This window comes from Condylura cristata, unplaced genomic scaffold (assembly GCF_000260355.1).
Source record: "Condylura cristata isolate star-nosed mole 26May11 unplaced genomic scaffold, ConCri1.0 scaffold00033, whole genome shotgun sequence".
NCBI lineage: Eukaryota > Metazoa > Chordata > Mammalia > Eulipotyphla > Talpidae > Condylura > Condylura cristata.
Genome location: NW_004567134.1, coordinates 12,324,831 through 12,344,578, shown reverse-complemented (window position 1 = coordinate 12,344,578; position 19,748 = coordinate 12,324,831). Strand labels below are relative to the sequence as shown.

At 45.7% G+C, this 19,748-nt stretch overlaps 1 protein-coding gene across 1 annotated transcript in view; it reads right to left on the bottom strand.

Moving 5' to 3' along the window:
- Window positions 1–19,748, bottom strand: part of KBTBD12 (kelch repeat and BTB (POZ) domain containing 12) — a 36,842-nt gene that overhangs the window by 3,278 nt on the left and 13,816 nt on the right. Inside the window, exon 5 of the mRNA XM_012732193.1 lies at window positions 7,682–7,879. Coding sequence (XP_012587647.1) covers window positions 7,682–7,879 — 198 coding nt within the window. The remainder of the gene's footprint in view (window positions 1–7,681; window positions 7,880–19,748) is intronic.

Below are 19,748 nucleotides of genomic sequence, written 5' to 3'. Positions count from 1 at the left end.
GGGTCACATGGCAGGCCCACTGGTGGTCTCCTGGGAAGCTGTCCTCCTGTTTTCCTTAGGGGCGAGACTTGCTTACATTCCCACCAGCAGTATAGGAGGGTTTCTCTTTCTCCACAGCCTCGCCAGCATTCGTAAGTGCTTTAAAGGTTCTGCTTAGTTATCTCAAATCTGTACCATGTCAGAGTTTGGTATCTCTTGACTACCTTGCCTTTTTCCTCACCAGATGTTGATAATTTCTTGATTCTTGGCATGGTCACTGAATTTGAATTATATACTAGGCATCTCGAATATTATAGGATATGGATTCTGGGTTTCATTGAAATTCTATGAAAAATGTTTCTGGGGGACACTGTTAAGTGGTAAAAGTACAATGCATGTCTTTTTTTTTTTAAGATTTATTTATTTATTTATGCATACAAAACTAGGGTAGGTACAGATGCGGTGAAAGGCTTCACCAGAGACAGAGTTGGGGGCAGAGCAGGCTGACTGAGGAAGTCCACTGCTGAGGGGAGCAGCGGACAGGTCAGGAGAGGTCTGCCACGCCATGTGGGTCACCTCCGGGGTGGGGGATCTAACTTGTGCTGAAGCGGCTTTAGCTTCTTAGGGCTGCGTTTACCCACTGCTCCACAAGGGAAGGCCCCAATGCATGTCTTGAAAGTATCTCCCATATGGCCTATTAAGTGGCAGAGGGAGAGCTGTAACTAGACATGCTGAAATTATACAGTATCTTGACTAACATGATTTGCATCCAGATGTGACACCCTGGGAAGGACACAGCAGCTATGCATTTATCCAGCCACCATGCAGAAAGAACCTAAATGCCATCACAAAGAAATCCCCAAAGAGGTATATTTTAATTTGAGATGGAGAAAAAGGCAAATTTCTGTGTGTGTGTGTAAATATTATTGGTGAAAAGAATCTGAAGACACACATCAACAAATACAACACCTGGCCCTGGGCTGAAAAGGAGTAACACGCATTTGAAGGACTTTACTATTTCAAGTGACAAAATCAGAATTTCAAGAGTGGAATCATGAAAATACGGAATCAATGTTAAGATTCCTACATGTGTTGACTGTACTGTGATTCTCTAAGAGAATATTCTTACTCTACACACTCTAGGATTTAGGGATAAAGAGCATGAAGCATACAACCTGCATTTGGTCAGAACAAAGCCGCACATCTGTCTGCGTGGGTGTAAACACACATGTAGGCAGATTAATAGGGCAGATGCTAAATTAGCAAATAGGTGGGATCTGTGAGTTCATCATAATTCTTTGTCACTTTAATATATTTCCAATTCTGTTCAAAAGAGAACAGTTTCCTACACTCTTTTCGCTCATGGCCATCCTGATGTCGATGCACAAATAGTAGTAACCCAGCCCAGCCATAAGCAGACTCCTCCAGCCTTCTCTAGCTTGCGAGTGACTGATGACAAAGTGGTACTTCAGGGTGACACACCTACGTCAGTCTTTCACATTTGCACAAACTTATAAAGCATATATAAATCCATATGTCAGCTCAGCACAGAGCATGGAAATGAGCTCCTATTCTTGGATGCATTCTAGAAAAAAGAATGCACAGCCAGTGGTGAGAAGAGGCTGGTGTGGGATGAGACAGTGATGGCTGGCTAAAACCATCACGAGCTGAGTTTGTTCAGCAGCAGATTTTCAGTTAAACGTAGTAAACCTATATTGAGAGGGTGGTTGGGATGGGTAGAAGAGACTGTCAGTAGCATCACTGACATACCCGCTGTCACTCAAATCCCCTCTGTGATCACTGTTCCAGAACATGTCGATTACATCCACCTGCTACTCTTGGCCTGAGGATTTTCTCTCTGCTCAAGTGGGCCAAGTTGGCAGGAAGTGCCAGGAAGTCAGTCTGCAGATTCCTCACCCATTGGGAGGGACAATCTGAGGCCTGCGCTGCTCTGTCCCCAGGTACCGCCACAGGGCTCATACTCATTCCTGCCTCTTGCTCTCTTGCCTCATTCTCTTCTCTCCTTTTCGTGTCTCCCAGAACCATCTGCACTCAAATCCTTGTTTCAGTGTCTTTTTCTGTAGGAAAATAAGTGTGGTACCAACTGGCTGCTGCTGGTGGGGAGGGGCAAGGGAATCCTGCACTAGGGAGCTAAGGGAAAACAGGTTAAACCCAGAGGCGGAAAGGAAGATGCAGCTGAGATGCAGCACCTCTTCCTTGTGGAGCACGCGGCGTCCCAGTGGCACACCTGAGCAGGAAAGCACAGGAATGGGTCTTTGCTCTTCAGGTCCTCACGGTTATCCCCAAGATGCCTGCCCGACTGTTGCCCTGAGAGGCAGGGTTTCTGGGGGCCCAGCAAGGCCCAGCGGTACATGGCACGTTTTCCCTTGGGGGCTCTGCTGAACAGAGAATGTTCCTGCCACTAGGTGTCATCTGTCTCCTCTCTTGGTGCCTGGAAACTTAACCTTGAGTCTTTGGCAGGAGCCACGGTGTCCCCCTTGCATGCAAAGGGCTGGCTTCTACGCATTCTCCCTGCGGGCAACTCGGCCAGTTCTCACCACTAATGTTCACTGCAAAAGCCAGGTGGAAAGAGGAGGGGAAGAGCTCTAGAATTTTCCCCTTAATATCAGCCTTACTGAGATACAGCCACCAAATATAAAATCCATCTTTTAAAAGTATATAATTCAGTGGTTTTTCGTGTGCTCACAGAATTCTACAACCATCCCTGCCATCTATTTCCAACACATTTTTTTCTAAAAGAATCCCTATGTGCACAGTCCCTCCCTGGTGGTGCAATGGGTTAGGACACAGAGCTGCAAGCTGGCCACAGCTGCTTCAGTGCTAGTTCACCCCCAGCCCCGAGATGATCCACATGGCGCAGCAGACCTCTCCTGTCTCACCCGCTGCTCTCTCAGTGTACTTCGTTGATCTTCCTGTTCTGCTTCCCACTCTGTCTCTGGTGAATCCTCTCCCTGCCCCTGCACCTCTGACCTGTACCCCAGTTCTGTATGCATAAATAATTTTTTTAAAAAAGAATCCCTATGTGCATCAGAGTCACTTCCCATTCATCCTTCCTCTACAAGCATAAAGCTACATTCTGCCTATGAATCTGCCTCTTCTAGATGTTTCATGAAAGTAGAATCATATAGACACTTATGATGACTGCCTCCCCTCACTCAGCATAATGTTTTCAAGGGTTATTTATTTTGTAACATATATTAGTACTTCACTCCTTTTTATTGCTAAATAGCTTTCCATTTTATGGATCGATCTCATTCAATACTGGCTGGACACTTGTGTTGTTTCTACTTCTTGGCTGTTACAGATACTGCTACTGCAAACATTCATGCACAAGTTTTTGTGTGGATATACATTTTTATTTATGTTGACATATGTACCTGGAAGTAGGAATGTTGGGTCATATTACAATTGTTTAACCTTTTGAGGAAACGTTAGATCGTTCGCCAATGAAGCTGTACTTTCTGACATTCTCACCAATATGTATGTGGGTTCTGATTTCTCCAATCCTTGTCAACCCTTGTTATTACCTATATTTTAAATATAGATACATCCTAGTGTGAATCAAGTGTCCTTTCATTGTAGCTTTGATTTGTATTTCCTGATGGATAATGATACTCAGCACCTGGTCATTTGTTTCTATCAGTGGGAAATGTCTATTGAGGTTCTAAAAAAATGGGTTATTTTCCCTGTATTAATGAGCTGTGAGAGTTCTTAATATATCTAAATACATGTCTTATTGGATAATCCAGAACAGAGATGAGATAATCCAGAACAGAAACAGTGTCTTTGCTGGTGAAACATGCAGAAATGCAAATGATCTCCAGAGAATTATCTTCAACAGACGTACTAGTTAATGTTTTCCTGAATGTTCCCCTTGTTATTCCTCTGTCATGTGTTATATTTATGTATTTTATATTTAGTTTATGTTTATCAGTTATACATGCATATGATTTGAGCTTATTCCTTAAAAATAGTCGTTTCCTGCCCTGCGCTCTGCTTACGGTTCTTCCTTCAACTCTGGCTGACTCTTCTGGCATTGCGCACTGTCATCTATAAATAACGTTCCTATACTACTGCTACTTTTTGGTTTCTCAGATGGCAGTGTTAACTGGTGACTTCCACTGCGGGAAGTGTGATTTTAGCTTTCTCATTCCTACTGTATCCGCCTGCTTGCCATTTTCCCATTTTCCAGTATAGTGAAGACAAAATTTTGATTCGCTCCATATTTAGTTGTTCGCATTTCCTGACATTATTTTGGTATGCCTACTACTCACAGGTTAGCTATGCTGCATACTCTTTCCTGCACGACCTCTTGTTTTCTCTGAAGTCAATGGTTTTATCTTTGTTAGTTTTGTTTTCTCTTCTTCAAATATCTAACAATTTCAAAACATCAGTATTTGATTAGTTCCCACCCCAGAGCCATCTCTCCCGCCTTTGGAGCGGCCAGGTCCTGCACGGTGGCTTCGAGGCTGGTGCCAACGGCCACCCTCGGACAGCTTTTCAGAGTCCTTCTGGAAATTCCCCCACCCCCACCCCCGCCAGATGTTCATTTTTGGTGAAAGGGCAGGCAGGGGCACCATTTTTTGAGGTAGTGTGCATCTGCAGAAGTGCCCTTACAGGATAAGTTTCCCACAGAATGTTTGAAGGCTTCTGCTTAACTTTCTTCTAGCTTCCAGCGTCATGGTTCAGAAGTCTGATGCCCTCCTGCTTCTGTCTACATTCTTGCGCTCTCCAACTTGGCCAGCGTGTGACGTCACAGTGATGCACCTCAGTTTCGCCAGAGTTTACCTTGCGCTTGTGCCGCACCTGGTGCAGCCCTTCAATCTGGTGACGTCAGTTCCGGGTAAGCGACTTCATTTCCTTCACAGATGATTTATTCCCTTTCCGGTTCGTGTGGCTCTTTTATGCTAGAACTTTTCAATATTCAAACGTGGGAATGCATGGACTTAATATCTGTTTCTCTCATTTGTCAACTAATTGCCCTTTGCTTTCAGAGAAGTTTCTCACTCTGCCTTCCACATTTTCTATTTTATATCTAATTTCTGTTATATTTTTAATTTCCAAGAAGTCTCTTAAATATCCTCTCCTGCTTTGTTGACACAATCTTTTCTCCCATCTCTTGGGGTGCTTTTTCTCTTGCACAAATGTCTGTTTATTCCATTAACATTCATCTTAGTGGAGGTTGGAGGGAAAACTGAGTTCTATTTTCACCAAAACCAAACTCCTGGGCTTATTACATGTTCATGTATGTCTTTCCTGTCAGATGTGAGCATCTTAAGATTATATTCCAGATGCCTGTAAACTGTGTTTCAATACATTTTCAATGAATTTACTAGCTTACCTGCCTGTGATTTTCTGAATAAATAAATGGGGTGAGTAGGTTTGAGCCACTCAAAAGAGAAAATTCTGTGTCTGATTGTAGTTCAGGTGCTGAAATTTTCATAAAGCGCAAGTGATGATACATTCACTTGATCCCAGACAATGTACCATCCTAGAACCAAATAATTAAAACGAACCTCGAGAGCTCATATCCAAGTCCCTTGCCCTTGGTTGAAAGTATCATCAGTACTGGATAGCAACAGGAAAAGAGGTTGGCTTGTGGTATGTGTTTAGACAAGTTTAGAAAACTGGAGGCTATCAATTCTCTAACTCAACCTGCACAAAGAAAGGTAAGATAAAGAGTACATAAAATACTTCTAATCCTTAGACTCTGGTTACCAGCCACCCCTCTGGAGGGCCTTAGGCCACCCCTTGTTTTCTTTGCTCTTCTTTTTCTTTTAAAGATTTATTTATTTATGCATACAGAACTGGGGTACAAGCCAGAGATGCAGGGGTGGTGAGAGGATTCATCAGAGGTAGACTGGGGAGCAGAACAGGCAGATGGACAAAGTACACTGCTGAGGGGAGACGGGAGAGGTCTGCTGCTCCATGTGGGGTCACCCCGGAGCCGGGGATTAAATTCACACTGAAGTGGCTGTGGCCAGCTTGCAGTGCTGTGTCCTAACCCGTTGCGCCACCAGGGAGGGTCCATCTTTGCCCTTCTTTTCTGGTTAAGAGGAAACCAAAAGCTAGAGGATAAAAAGGAGGACACATGACTGGACCTTGAGGACTGCCTGGCGCGGGAGTGGGCCCAGCACTGGCTCTCTCTCCCTAGGGACTCTGCATACTGTCCTGACCATGGACCCTCACCATGGGGCACTAGGGGTTGCTGTGCCAGGTTTCTTGCTGCTGTGATAAGTCACCCCCTTTACAGAAGCCTGTGTCAGCTAACCAAAAAGGTATCAATACTATTATGAAAAAACTACTTTGGAAAGACCTCTGAAGAACAAACAGAGAAAAAACTTTATGAATCCATACTGTAGAATGTAATGATGGTACAACTAGATACATGGGAATTTTCAAGCACTCACCAAAGTACTAAGAGAAAGCCCCATGCATTATCCAGCTTTAATAATTATGAACATTTTACCAGTTTTAAATCTATTCTTTAGATCCATCCTGACCCTATTTACTTAAAAAAAATCTGCTGGAGTAGCTTAAAGCACATTTAAAACATGTCTGTCATTTCACCCATGGAACTTCTAAGCAACCCCTATTTACTAGGATGGCTTTTCTTTTCTTTTTTAGATAAAATTGCAATGCCATTGTTATCATAACCTAACAAAATGAACAATCCCTTAATATCACCTAGCACTCCAGTCCAGATTTCCCAGATAACCTGAAAACTATCTTCTTGCAGATTTGTTTGAAGCAAGAGTCAAATCTACTCATACATCACTTTATTTCCTAGTGCGAACTTCAGTTTTTAAGTTACATATGACGGTAGCCTTCAAAAATGAAGGCAGACTTATAATAGGCTCTGCTTTGCTGCAGCATCAACTTTAATCTTTATTCTTAATAATTAATTTTGGCACGTTTCCAAACTTGTAAGTGCTCTGGAGGCATGTTTTCATGGTTACCAACTGGCCTAGTACTTCTATTAGTGAGATTAGAATTAAATACTTAGTCATTTTTAATATAACTGCATCCTTCCTTATTTACTATTGCAACTAATCACGTTTGGAGACAGTTGCTTATTAGATTTGTGCATATTTAAAAATCTGCCTGGTAACATTAAAAAATTATGAATCCATACTGGGGAATGCAGTGCAGGCACAGCTAGATATATGGAAATGGGGTGTGGTAATAGATGCAGTAGGTATTGTTTCCAATGTGATTTCAAGCAATTTATTTCAAGCAGTAGCAGTGGAGAAGGAATGAGGTGTCTTCTGAGGGCAGATCTCTCGGGAGTAAAGGAGCAATGAGACAAAACCCAGTGCTCTGGTCATGATTCTTTTTTTCACATTTTAAAATCTGCCCATTAGTCCTGCAGCCGGGACTCATCACATTCAGCGGTGCTGACTGAGGTCTGCTGTGTGCCAAACACCTTCTCAGCAAGGTCTCACGGGATACAGCGCTCTTACAGTAGCATGAGGAGGTAGTAGCTTCATTTTGTAGACTAGAAAACCCAACTTTGGCGGCGTGGTGAGTCTCTCCAGGTCACTGACCTCGAAAAGCCACGCTTCTGCCAGTTCTCACACTGCTCTGGGGACTGCTCTACTCACCTGCGACTGGGTCAGTCAGGACAGGTAAACACCAACACCACAGGAGGTCACCAGACACTGAGAAACTGCACCATTACCTGCGCCGTGGAATCCCCCGCAGACGTAGAGCTTCCCATCCACCACGCCTGCGTTGGTAGAATTGGTTCGCAGTGAGAGCAGGGGACTTGGCATAGGGGGGCCTTCTCTCCAGAAGTCCCCGTCGGGGCTGTAGATCTCCACCACATCGAGGCACTTTCGCACCTGGCCCTTGTCTCGGCCTACGCAGCCAATTCCACCTACGGAGAACGATGCACAGAGTGAGATGGCCGAGAGCTGCAGCCCCTCCCCGCCAGGCCCTGTCACAAGCTATGGCCTTTGGTTTCACTCTTTCTTGTCAGGAGTTACTGCTAAGATCCCGACTCAGCAACAGTGATGTCCCTGGTGTACCCCATAGTAAAGCTGAATTTCACTTTTTTTTTTAAAGATTTATTTTATTTATGCACAGAACTGGGGTATAGACCAGAGGTGCGGGGGGTGAGAGGATTCACCAGAGACAAAGTGAGGAGCAGAACAGGCAGAGATCTACGAAGTGACTGCTGAGGGGAGCAGCAGGCGGGTCAGGAGAGGTCTGCCGTGCCATGTGGTTCACCTCAGGGGCTGGGGATCGAACTCATGCTGAAGTGGCTTTAGCTTCTCAGTGCTGTGCTTTAACCAGCTGCGCCACCAGGGAGGGCCTGAATGTTACTTTTATTCCTAACGTCCTGTTTATGCTTCTGCATGAGACTGATGCTGCTACAGGCTTCAGACCCTACAATATCCGACCTTGGTTCTTACAACAAGCTTTCCCTTCACAATGAAAAGTTTGGGTTTGAAAGTGAGGGTAACTCCACACTGACATCTGCTTTCTGTTCATCTGGCTAGCTAGGGGACGCCCCCTCTCTGTCCCTTTTTCTTGCAAGCCTTTTTAAATTGCACAAAATTTTCCAATTAGGGAAAGGCCATTCTCTGGTGAATGTCAGATTTGGGATCAAAGGAAGGCCTTAAATGCAACTGCCCAGGGCATCTTCCATTTTGGGACAATACAGTTCGTTCAAGGGCTATTCAATGAATGCCTATTATGTCCAAGGCAGTGTGCTAAGTGATAAGGGGTTTGGAAAGATGAATAAGGCAAGTTTCTTGCTGTGAAGAAATTAATGGGTTGGAAAGGGCCATGTAGGCAATGAATAGAAGGCATCATAATAGGTATCTTAAAAAAGATACAAATTAGATTTAGAAGTCTGGAGACTATAACAAGAAATATCCTATATATAATTATGACTGTAAGTACAACCCTCAGTAGGAAATTCTAATTGTGTAAGAATTTCCAACCCATTGTAATAAGAGAAACAAGTCTGAAGGTGATCTTTTAAAAGTCAGGCCATATTTCTTGACCTGATGGCCAGCCCTGGACACAGAGGTGAGTTCCTCGGAACACGAAGAGAAGCTCTTCTACGCACAGAGACCCTCTTATTGGTGAACTCATCCCACGCAGCTCCAACCTTAGAACCCTGGCTTGCTCCATCCATCAGAAAGACTGCAGTGCTGTCCTGGGGGCACGGGGTGAGAGTCACTGCATGTGTCGGGGGGCTGGTTTGGTTCTGTTGCCTGCAGTGGTGTTGAAACCAAAACTAACACCTGCTCTGATCTCACAGGATTTACCGTATGTCTCAGTTCTGGCTAAATCCACCACAGACCACTCACGCCTTCTGCTCTCCGTTATTTAACACCCCTCATCCCTCAGGGCTTGCAGAGGGTGCTTTCGACATCACCTGCTTCCCAATCTCTCCCTAGACACTCAGTACTGAGTCCCAGCATCTAGCCCAGTGCTGGTGTGTCTGCAAGGAAGGAGTCTCATTTCTCCTCTGCTTTCTCTATGTGGGCGTCCGGTAAGCTCAATGAAGGCCAACACCACATTTTACGTGTCTTATATTAACTGTGCCCGACACACAGCACCCCGTGATTCCAAAAAGATGGATGGACGCAGCTTACTTTCTCCACGGTTGGGACTTTGGCCAGAAACAAGAGGTGATGGAAGAGTCTGGGAGGAAGAAGAAAGGGTTTTTTTTTTTTCCTTTTCTCTTTTTTGCTGATGGAGCTTGGCCTGTTTCCTGTCTCAGTGTGAATCCAGGGACGGAGGCTGTAAACTCAGGAAGCTTTTGGTTGCTTTCTCTTATCCAACTGGATAAATAATTTAGGCCACTGCGGTGCCAAGTCCAGGCTGCGGCGTTTCCAGGGAGGGGACGCGCTAGCCTCATGGGCGCGAGCTCTGGCGTTCGCCACCCGCTTTCAGGGTGGCGCTGTAGGGCTGGAGGCTTCTGAGTTCAACGGCAGGACCTGGAAGGAAGCTTCCAGGCTGGCACGAGTCGCAACCGCTCGTGACACCCGCAAGCAAACAGGTGAAATACAAGTCAGTGGGGGTCAGGTTGGGCGCGAGCAGCAGACAGCTCCGGCAGCTGGTGCAAAGTGCCACGGAAAGCCCATTCGGGACGCGCCCCGACGCGATGCCTGCGGAGAATGGCGTTATTCTCTCGGCGTTCTGGCATCATGGGCGTGCTTGTCATCTTCATTTCCCATTTACGGAGTGTATTTAATTATAACGTTCAGTCCATACTCTACCAAACTAACCTTTTAAACAGGTGTCTTTTCTGCTTGGTTGGCAGGCGGTTCACACGCTCTACTCAAGGGTGCCGCCGGCTCACAGGGAGCCTTTGTTCCTGCCATTAATGCCAGAACACACCTCTGTGGCACTTGGATGTGATTCCAACAGCAAGCACACTTTCGGTCTTCCTCTATTAACAATAGACTTAATGAGCTTAAACTGGAGGTGAATCCTGATTAGATAAACCATCAAATAAAAGCATGATCTGTATTAGTAAGTCAGCAGCAGCACTTCAAGAGAACTCTTTTGATGACAGAAGTCCTAGGGCAGGATCAGCACATCTTTAGAATTTCAATGAGATACCTCTGTATCTTTAATTTATATGCCATCACCACCCCTAAGCCTGGCTTTTTCTTGATTCACAAAAAAGACACAGAAGTTATCTTGGCGAGGTTTACCTAAATGGACCTCAAATGCAAACCCACGCTGTAGATTTTTTGCTTCGTGGGGAGCTGGATATCCAAGAGGACAATGCCTCCTGCTTCTCTTTTTCATTTCTGCAAGGACAAACGTAGGTTCTCCTCGTGTTTACTTATTCTAGATTCTTTCCCTCCTCTGGGGTGTGGGAGGAAACCTTTCCTGCACCAAGCCTGGCAGGAAGCAGGCAGAGGGCAGAGGGGGCGTGGCACTTCTCTGCCACCCAGGACCTGTCATCCACCATGCCTGGGCTGGCTCCAGGTCCCTGCTGCCCGCGGGGCTGCCTTCAGGTGGCGGGCTTATTCTGTTCCTCCCTGGGCTGGGCCCAAAGGAAGAGGGAGATTGTAATCGCTTTGACAAGCTTCCAGAGCGGCTTGCATTGCTCGACAAGCTTTAGAAACAAGCTTTAATGAAATATTTACTGTTGAAGGCTCCTGAGTGTTCCAAGAAAAAAAAAACATATTTGTTTTTGGAAACAGACAGATCCTGGTTCATACGCCTGTGTCACCATTTGCTAGTTGGACAATTTTGGTCCCTGTGATTTCCTCAACAGGAAGTTTAAGACAATAACAGGAATTTCATAATTGGCTATAAAGATTCAACTATTATATGATCGAGTAAAGGAAGACAAGTGCGAAGAGGAGCTTACATTGTGTGTACGCCTAGTCACAAGGATTTCTATCAGGTTTTAATGTATTCTGGTTACTGCACTCAAGCCAGATGGCTACGTGCAGTAGTGGTGGGTGAGGGTTAATCCTCTGTCCTTCCTGCTCGAGAATGTTATTTAAAAACCAGCATTGACTGCAGTTGCTCAGAGTTTGTGCCTGACTGCTCTCAATCTAGTTGTTTGTTATGTCTGCAACTGAAGCCAGGGCCGATGGATGGGGTAGTCAAACCTCAAAGTTTGTTTTGAGGTTGGAGAGACAATTCGAAGCTCAAAGGATTGAGCCTTTTCCTCAGCCTCCTGACCAGAGAGGAAGCCTGCAGTCCTTTGAAACAACTTACATTTGAAAGAGGCAGGGGACCTCCTAGTGTGTGACAGAAAAGGACTTGGCACTGTGTAGGCCCCAGACAGGACCCACACACCTGGGGGGTGCCGCTTTCTGACCTGCGCGTCACATGCCGTCCCGCCACTGCTCACATCCTGCTTGTGACGACTCCCTCTCGCTTTGGCTGTCTTCTCTCTGATTGTTCTCTGCGCTCATGTTAGAGTTCCAGATTTGGAGACTAAGGTTCGAGAAGACACGAACCTGGCTTCTGTCCCTTCTTAGTCTAACACAGGGGTCTTGGTAGTTTCAGGGAAAAAAATCTTCAGGAAGGTGGAAAGCAGCCTTGCCTGCATGTCACAGGACTCTGGGTTCCCCAGGCCCCGGGGCCTGTCAGTGTGCCCTGGGCTCCCAGGACATGGCCAGCTGTCCTCACCAGAACAGGCCAGGCTCTTCCTCTCCTGACTTCACTGTCCTTCGCCAGGCTAAGCAAACACAATCATCTGCCTGCATTTTGCTTGTTTCTCGATACAGGTTGCCACACAAATAAGAGAAAAGAGCTGAAAGGGCACCGGTTCTGACTTTAAGAAGCAAATGTTCGGAATGTCTTAAAACTTCAAGTGGAAATGCAGACACTAACACAGAACATGCTAGCACTGACTCCCAGGTGCCAAAGAAGATGCACTTATAGAACTGCTGTCCCGCCTGATGCTGAGTGAGCCCGGGCTCTACGTCTCCGCCCAGCACTGGGTCTCAGGAGATTTCAGGGTGTGGACCAAGTCTGGGACTTAGCCTGTGTTTCTTTCAAATCCTGGGCCTGTCTTTCCCCCCTTTCTTCCCATCTGTCTTCACCAGCTTGCAGCCCGCGGGCTCCAGCAGGTCCGAAGCCTGAGCCCGTGAGGGAGGGACAAAGGGCGCAGTAGGTAGAAGCGAGCATAGCTGATGACCTCGCTTGGTACAGCAGGTCAGAGGGGACAGGTGTCAACCTCAGATGATGTCACCTGACTCAACACCTGATTCAAAATCAGTCGCCCACTTCTTGATACCCCTCAGACCTATCTCTCCCTCTAAAGGTACGCAAAGGTTGAAGATCCCGTCACTGCCTTGTTCTCCCCATTCCTCGCCCTTCTCCGCGGCCGCCTCCACCTCCCCATGACGCACCAAACAGCTGCGTCAGAGGCGAGGCCGCTTATCTCCAGCCCTCTGCTTAGGCTCATCTCTGCTTAGAACGGCCTCTCCTCTTCCTCCTCAACTTGATAGACTCCTACACCTCCTTCAGTGTTCAGTGCAATAGTCACCCTCTCCAGAAATCTTTCTTGCCTCTCTGCATAGGACTGGCCCTTCCCTCCTTTGGGTTTCCACTGCCCTCTGAACAGAAATTACAGATTCCTATGATGTCTCTTGCTCCTATTTATCCTTAAGAAAGTCTCCCTACTGGGAAAGTCTCCCTCTCTGGTGGCACAGTGGGTTGAAGCACAGCACTAAGAAACTGAAGCCACTTCAGTTGATTCCGGCCCCGGAGGTGACCCATAGGGCGTGGCAGACCTCTCCTGGCCCGCCCGCTGCTCCCCTCAACAGTGGACTTCGTTGATCTGCCTGTTCTGCTCTCCGCTGTGTCTCTGGTGAAGCCTCTCACCGCCCCTGAGCCTGTGGCCTGTACCCCAGCTCTGTATGCACAAATAAATCTTTAAAAAGAAAAGAAAAGAAAGTCTCCCTACTGGTTAGACCACGACTCACTTGAGGGCAGAGCAGTGTCTAATTTATATCTGTATCCCTAACACTTTTTACAGGGTACATATAATCAAAAAGTAAAAATGTAATGGAGTGTGGGAAGGGGTCATCTCCTCACCTTCATCTCAGCTTAGCTTTTCTTTTCTTACACTTTTTCATCAAAACAAAAAGCAGCGACTGGCTTTTCAGATAGGACAAGCCCTGAGTCGAAGGAACTGAAAACTCACTTTAAAATACCATCTTCTTAAAAATATAAGAATCTGAGCCAGACACCGAGAGAAACAGCTAGTGTGGGCCTGCTGCTGGCTGCATTGTTCCCTCAGGCTCGTCTTTGCTTGGGCTACCCCCGACCTAACAGGCACAGGCCACGTTTCCACTAGTGCTTCTCTGCAGTGACTTCTCAGGAACTACTAACCAGATGCATTCCACAGCTTCAAAGTGCAGCTGTGACCATGCAGCTATAAACCCTCGAGGCCAAATGTGCCTCGCCGTGTACCGAGGCACCAAGCCTGATGCCTCTTCTAAAGAACGCTGGGCAGTGTCTGGGGGGTAACTCCGGAAGGCGAGCACAATACCCTAAGTCTCCAGCAGATTAACCTTGTGTGCAATAAAATGATCTATAGGGACTGATGATGTGTGCTGCTAGAGGAAAAAAAAAATATGGAGTGACTAAAGAAAAAAATGATCACATATAAGAGTGAGGATAAACTAACTGAAGATAATACATTTTACTTCAGATGACAGGAATTTTTGATAATTGTCACTGTCCTCTTTAAAACATCATTTTTTTTCAGCTTTCATTTTTTTTTAAAGATTTATTTTATTTGTGCATACAGAACTGGGGTACAGTCCAGAGGTGCAGGGATGGTGAGTGGATTCACCAGAGGCAGAGTGGGGAGCAAAACAGGCAAACCGATGAAGTCCACTGCTGAGGGGAGCAGCGGGTGGGTCAGGAGAGGTCTGCCGCGCCGTGTGGTCATCTCCGGGGCAGGTGGGGATTGAACTCATGTGGAAGTGGCTTTAGCTTCTCAGTGCTGTTCTGCTCCCCACTCTGTCTCTGGTGAATCTTCTCACAACCCCTGTACCCCAGTTCTATACACATAAATAAATAAATCTTTAAAAAAAAATTCCCTCCAACTAACTGGACAATCATTTCATGGATGCCAGCAGCCAACACACGGCGAGCCTCTGGCTGTTGACGTTCTAAATCCAAGTCCTTTTTCAGAGACGTCTGGGTTTCTGGCCACTGTAGCGGCCTTTTCCTTCCCGTGTTTAGGAGGGGCTAGAGAGGTGGGTGTGGGTGCACTCTTGGGATCTGGCTGGAACACAGCCACCAGCCCGCTCTGGTAACCTAGGGTGTACCAGGACGCTCGGGCCATCTTCCTCGAATACACAGTGCCGTCCAGAGCAGCGACACCAGGGACACTGTTTCACTCCTCTCCGCATCTTCTTGAGAACCCAGTCTAGAGTCTGCTTGTGCAAAACAGCTCAAGCCTTTGATGCCTCCACTAACACGATCATTGCCCCATTCTTCGCCGTATCAGTATTTCTCTGCGTGAGGTGCTCTGATCATTCACACTGGTATTTTCTACAACTCAGATTCCTAGGTCTGACTTTGACTTACTGGCTCAGAATTTGCCAAGAGGAAAAGCCTGGAACTGACCATTTCAACAAACCACCAAGGAATTTGAGAAACACTTCTATGAGGAAAAATTGCTTAGAATCTTATTGAAAAAGGCAAATTCCTATTAACAGCAAAACCAGGTCCTCTCCTCGCAAAATAATTCCCCTCTAAAGTGATCTGGGAAATAATGCATTTAATGTAGTAAGTGGAACCTTCTGTATAATTTTCCCTTCACCCCAGCACTCCAGCTGAGAGGCGACTTGCAGTGTGCCACTGCAAGAAGCCAGGGAGGCCCACAGTGGGCCCCTGGAGAAAACCACGCTCCAGCTGGGACATTAGCTGTGCAGAAGACTTATTATTAGCTGGCTCTCCAGACAGGGAAATGAGAAATCCCTGCTTGCATCAATTCTCCACCAGACCTCTAGCTCTGCTTTTCCATGATGGTACAGAGCTGAGGAGGGCCAATCAGTAAACTGATACTTACGTAGCATCTGTTACCTAGGCTGGGCCCTGGGCAGGGTTTTAGAAGAGCTACTGACACCACAGGGCTGGGCCTCTCCCCTCTGGACACTGTGCCCAGGGCAGTGACAGAGGCAGAAGCAGCTGACTGCAGAGCTTCCTGGCTACCAGGCAGAGGCACTTCTGCTTGATCTTGAACCGTGGGGAGGAGCTAACTAGGCAGAGGAGGCTGTAAAAGCTGAGGAGGGAGAGTAAACTAAGGCCAAGAAGGGAGGTCAGGAAATGACTCTCAGGCCCTGTGGCTGGGGTTTAGGTTTGTGGCTTGGGCGGCCGGGACTAGAGGCGAACTGCAAAGGCAGGTGGTCCGTCTGGGAAAGGCTAAGTGTTTCCGCAAATAGAGTCTGGTTCTCATGTTTCTGTATTTGATTTTGCCTGACCCATTGAGCTGCAGCAACTTCGGAATACAGTTAGACTTTTAAAAAAGCCTGTGATGGAAATCCAAAGTATTTATGGGTACACATGGTCTTTTCACAAGTGAACATAATTTATTCAGAAGCATAACTGATAGTATGAGATCTAAAATATGGGCCCTTTGATCTTACGGAACCTGTTTTCAAGCGAAAGCACCTGGTAGCATGTTTAAAACTATTTTATTTATAGGAGAGGCACTCAACAAGAGCTTACAAGTAGGTTTCCGTGAGGTAGAGCCCAAAGGTTCTATCTTTCGCAATAAGGAGTTAACACTGAAATCACCTCGTGTTTTATTATTCATAAAGATATAATTTAAAGCCTCGAAAACAAGGAATTGACATTTTCTTATTGTAATAGCATATAGTAATCTGAACTTCTTGGACTGCTTTTTTAAAGGACATGTTTTTCTTAGGATGTATTTTGGATTAAAGTAACTTAACCACTAAATAATGAGCTTTCACTGTATAGATAACAAAATATTTTTCTAAAGCAGTAAAGATTTACTATGCATGGCCTTAAAGGTTCTCTTAAAGGTCTCGAAGGCCATCTCTACAACTCATAGCAAGCCAGGGTCAGCGTTAACTACACTGTCCAGTCGTTTGCCCTCATTCTGATGGGATGACGCATTCCTGGCGGGGTTTTCAGAGCCCCACTGGGAGCTGTGTACCTGCTCACCCTGAGGAGCTGGCTGTGTGGACGTGCACTCTGTCACTGGGGCAAGATGAGAGGGGATGAGAAAAGTCGAGAAGAGCCACCTGTTGACCCCATGTACACCAGGACAGTGTCCCCGGCACTTTGGTGCCTCAGTGGGCTCATGTGGCCAGCACGGAGCCCCACCTGCACAGTGAGTTGGTTGACCTGCCACTGGGTCCCTCAGGTGCGCAACCTGGCCGTGCACAGCTGACCTGTCCCTGTCCAGCCCTGGTCCACGAGTCCCTGGGGCACAGAGTACATGTTTCGTTTCAGCATCCAGCCCAGGGTCTCACATACCATATGCTCAACAAATGTGGGTTGAAACAAATAAGCATGACAAGAAAATACAGTCTCTCCAAAAGAAATTATTAGTGAGTCTGAGACCAAAGTTACTGAGTTGCAATCACAAACTTATTTTCAAAACTCACTCTTCATCCTTTATGTCTCCCTTCCAATTCTGAGAGGCTGAGATTTGCTCACGGTCACTTGTCTAGTTCGTCTAGTTCCTAGTAGCAGCCTTCACTCATAATCCTCTGGGTGCTTCCTCTCCCCGGTGGCCCAGGGTCACTGCTACCCTCCCCCACTTCCTTCCCGGTGAGAATGCTGGGCCGCCTTCTTTCCTTGTGTTCCATCTTCCTTAGCTCAATGCCATGCTTTGTAATTATAATTTTTAAAAATTTATATTCTGTTGTGATAGGAAGGCTTAACACGAGATCTATCTTCTTGCCAATTTTATTTTGTCGTGTACAACACAGCCTTCCTGACTACAGACACAATGGCACTCTAGAACTTATTCATCTTGCTTTGCTATAACTTTATGCCAGCTGATTAGTAACTCCCCATTTCTACCTACCCGCAGCCCGACAGCCACCATTCCGCTTGAGCCCCTGCGTCTGATTACTTTAGGTAACTTAGGTTAAGTGAAGTCAGACAGTATTTGTCTTCCTGTGACTGTTTTATTCCCTTAGCATACTATTATCAAGATTCATCCATGTTGTTGCATGTTACATTTCCTCCCTTTAAAGGGCTGAGTAGGATTCCATTGTGTGGTTAACGCCATATTACTTTTTCTAGGCATCTGTCCGTGAGAAGCTAGGCTGTGTTTTTACACCTTGGCTTCCATGAGCATGGAGTGTTATTTATTACCTCTGAGATCCTCCTTTCAATTTTTAGATAAATACCCAGAACTGGGATTGCTGGACCCTGTGGTTAGTCTTTGAGGGCTTTCCATACTGCTTTGACGTTCCCATGAACAGCATGCAAGAGTTATGTTCCTTCCTTCCCCACACGTAAGAAAGCAAATTTGTACCCTTATCTTGCACCATACACAAAAATCACCTTGAAGAGGACTAAAGACTTAAATGTAAGACCTGAAACCGTAAAACTCCTAGAGCGTTGGAGCCAAACGCTGCCCTGGGTGATGTCTTTATGGATGGGTACCAAAAGCACAGGCCCAAAACCAAGAAAAATAAGCGAGACCTACATCAAGCTAAAAAGCATCCGCACAGCAAAGAAATGAATCAAGAGTGAAAAGCTAATGTATGCTACGGGAAAAAATACTTGCACATCATGTATCTGGTCAAAGATACCTATTTTTAATGTTGGCACATGTTACAAATATTACTATACAAGTTCAGATAATATATTAGGATATCAAGTTCAGATAATAATGAACACAAGTTAAAACTACTAAGGTAACAGCAGCTACCCTCTTTTTTTATCTAAATCCAATAGGTCTAACTACACGGTCAATGTTTAAATTGTCATGCAGAGAGGGAGCAAAGAAAAGCCTAGATAACAGAAATCCACATTTCATCCGAATCATAGTTTAGCAATTGCCCTCACCAGCATTTTAAAAGCCGTTAAATCAGAGGGCAAAGTTAGCTAATCTAGTTTGGCACCTTTCCCTTCCCTGGCTTACCAGCTGGCTCAGGCACCAACAGAGTAGAGACTAAAAAGCAGGTGGTAGAAGCAGAGCACGATTTGCTTCTGTCTTTAAAGTGCAAGAATTTTTTTGTAACTTCAATTTTTTTTCAATTATATTTCTCAGTTTGGATTTTGTGACAAGGCCCAGGAGCCTATTAATTTTAGACTTACAAATGCGATGTCACTGGCTTGAGTATTGTGCTCTATCCTACTCATCCAGTTATGAAAAAAAAAAAAAACAAAACCACAGCATTTATATGCTTAGAGAGTGGACAGGGTCTAGATTATGGCCTTTGACAAGAGGTAAGAAACTATGGAAACCCTGAAACCCCAGACTTGAAGGCAGAGACTGCAGGGCCAACATATATGTCCATAGGCTGCAGCCACCACCCTCACCTGGTTCAAGTAAAGACATCACCAGGTATTGCCCTAAAGGTCTCTGCAGACCACTTGGAGCGCTACTGAAGCAGCCCGAAGGCTGGCAGGGTCAAAGCCAGTAACCCTGAAGGAAGGAAGGCACAGAGCACCTTGAAAGGGAGGCTTTGTTGTGCAATGCTGGCTCTGATTCCCTCTGTGCCACTCAGTAACAAGTGTTTGAGTAAAGTACTTAACCTGAGACTTAGTTCTTCCCTCCTTTCTCCTATATAAAATTGTGGAACAAATATATCACACAAAAAGAACTATGTCTAAGAAAAACAAAGTGTGTCTAGCGATCATTTTTTCCAATTCTTAGTAAGTTATCACGGCAAGCAAATGATTCTAATGTGACGAGGAAAAAAAATTAAGTTGTAAAGATTCTATTTTCATAGCTGTTGGGGAGGCTTGGAAGGGACAAGGACTAGATAAACTAAAATTACAGTGAGAAAGTCTTTCCTGGGTTGTTTGCTGCCCTTGGGGTACTTACTAATTCTGGACCAAGGCTCAGAACTGGCTTTGACACTGCCCTCTAATAAGGGAAAGAGAAACCAGAAGAGTTTCTGCCAGTGATGTGAGGCTGAGGAAGCAGTGTGTAATCTAGAGGACCTGCAAGGAGAAACCTCAAAAACATGGGCAATTGTCTTTTCTTTTCCTCCCATGTATGATTACAAGCAGAACTAGGAGTCAACACACCAAATTCTTTTCATTTTTAAAATCAACCTTAGTTAGTGCCATGAAGTATC